At 33.3% G+C, this 1660-nt stretch overlaps 1 protein-coding gene across 2 annotated transcripts in view; it reads right to left on the bottom strand.

The window, feature by feature from the left end:
* Nucleotides 1-1466: 1466 nt before the first annotated feature.
* Nucleotides 1467-1660, bottom strand: part of LOC106301706 (beta-glucosidase 40-like) — a 9132-nt gene continuing 8938 nt past the window's right edge. The window contains exon 12 of one of the 2 annotated variants that reach the window (XM_013738156.1): nucleotides 1467-1660. In XM_013738156.1, the coding sequence (XP_013593610.1) occupies nucleotides 1644-1660 (17 nt within the window). In that variant the 3' untranslated portion in view covers nucleotides 1467-1643. The other variant, XM_013738157.1, reaches the window with a different exon arrangement.

Genomic DNA, 1660 nt, shown 5'->3' with positions numbered 1-1660 from the left:
ATTGTATGGAGAACAAATGACCATCGAAGATTATATGATTAGCCCATTTCCATCGATACACATTTCAGTTTCAAGGCCATTTCTCCTGACTGATGATGCTCGAGTAATTAGCATGAGCACAACAGATCTTTGTGGCTGTACCTACAAATTACTCTCAATGAGCACATCAATTCCCGGGGCGGAGTCTTTGGCTGAGAAAAAAGTGGTAAATGAGAAGAGCAAGAGCAGAGACAAAGAATCTTACAGTCTATAGATGGTGATAGTTGTTTAGACCGGGAAAATGATCAAATTATTATAATTGAACTTCAAAGGCTAGAAATCCACGGGAACACCGTTGTTAAAGGTTGCAATCATATTTCATTTGGGTTTCTGTCTTTTTGCAGTTCACTCTCATACGTATGTCTTATGTACTTTAGAGAAACCAAATACTACTAAAGCAGTTAACAAGTAGTACATATATGTCATTAGCGTAAAAGCAACCTAAAATCGGCTTGGTTTGTCAATCTTTGATATGGAACAACTGAGAGAGAACTGCAAAAAACAAAAACAAAAAAATACAGATGAAAGAAAAAACAGATTGAATATATAAAATATTTATATATCTAAGATAAGATCCTACTGTAAATACTAAATACATTAGTTAGAAAATCTCAGAAAACATGTGTGATAACAAATACACACAAAAACATATAGAAGATCTCAGAAAAAAACATATAAAAAATATTTAAAATGTTAAAATTAAGCTAAATAATATTAAGCCATAATTTATTTAAAAATAAAACTTACGAACCCGGCGCGTAGCGCCGGAATACCACTAGTATTTATATATATATATATAGATTTAAGACATAAAGTTCTCGAAGTTGGTTCCTTCATGCCACCGAAGGGTCTCCTTGAGCTATGAATGAAGCGACTTACCAATGAAGTAGAATATATTACCCATCATTTAACTACTATAGTTCATATACGCTTAACTTTAGAATATCTTTTTAGATGTGTATCGGAAAATCTAAATGCACTTTGATAACATAGTTAATCAAATCAATTTTTAAAATCTTTCAACATATAAACTATGATGTTATATATTTTTTTGGAAAACCACCCACAAAATCAACACTTGCATTAAAGAGCAATGATTTTGAAATACATAACTGAACATAAAGTTTTGTACACATGCAGCGAATCCAATAAAATGGGAGGCTAACAGAAAAGGACAAATCAAGAAGTGGAGTTCAAGAAAGAAGTGAACCAATGAACAGAGTCCTTAGGGCATCTCTTCAGATTGTCTCTATAATCCACAAAATAGAGACCAAACCTTGAACTGTAACCTGCTGCCCATTCCCAGTTGTCTAATAATGACCACGCAAAGTGTTGACATGAAGAATTAAACAAAGGGAAGTAGTGGAGGAAGTGGGAGAAGTGGCCATATCACTTACCAAATGGGGAGGAGTGGCTAGTCCACTACTAGTTATTTATTCTTCCACCATTGAGTGCTTATTGCTTTTGTTTCCTTTAAATACACCATGTATGTTACACAATTAAACACACAATTCAATACAAACATTTCTTTCATTCTCTCAATCTCACAAATCCTCTCATTCTCTTAAATTCTCAAATTTCTCTTCTCTCTCAAATACTTACGGTTACTTCACTCCTTTTT

This window comes from Brassica oleracea, chromosome C7 (genome assembly GCF_000695525.1).
Source record: "Brassica oleracea var. oleracea cultivar TO1000 chromosome C7, BOL, whole genome shotgun sequence".
Lineage (NCBI taxonomy): Eukaryota > Viridiplantae > Streptophyta > Magnoliopsida > Brassicales > Brassicaceae > Brassica > Brassica oleracea.
The sequence above is the reverse complement of the archived record's forward strand: the minus strand, read 5'-3'. Positions and strand labels throughout refer to the sequence as shown.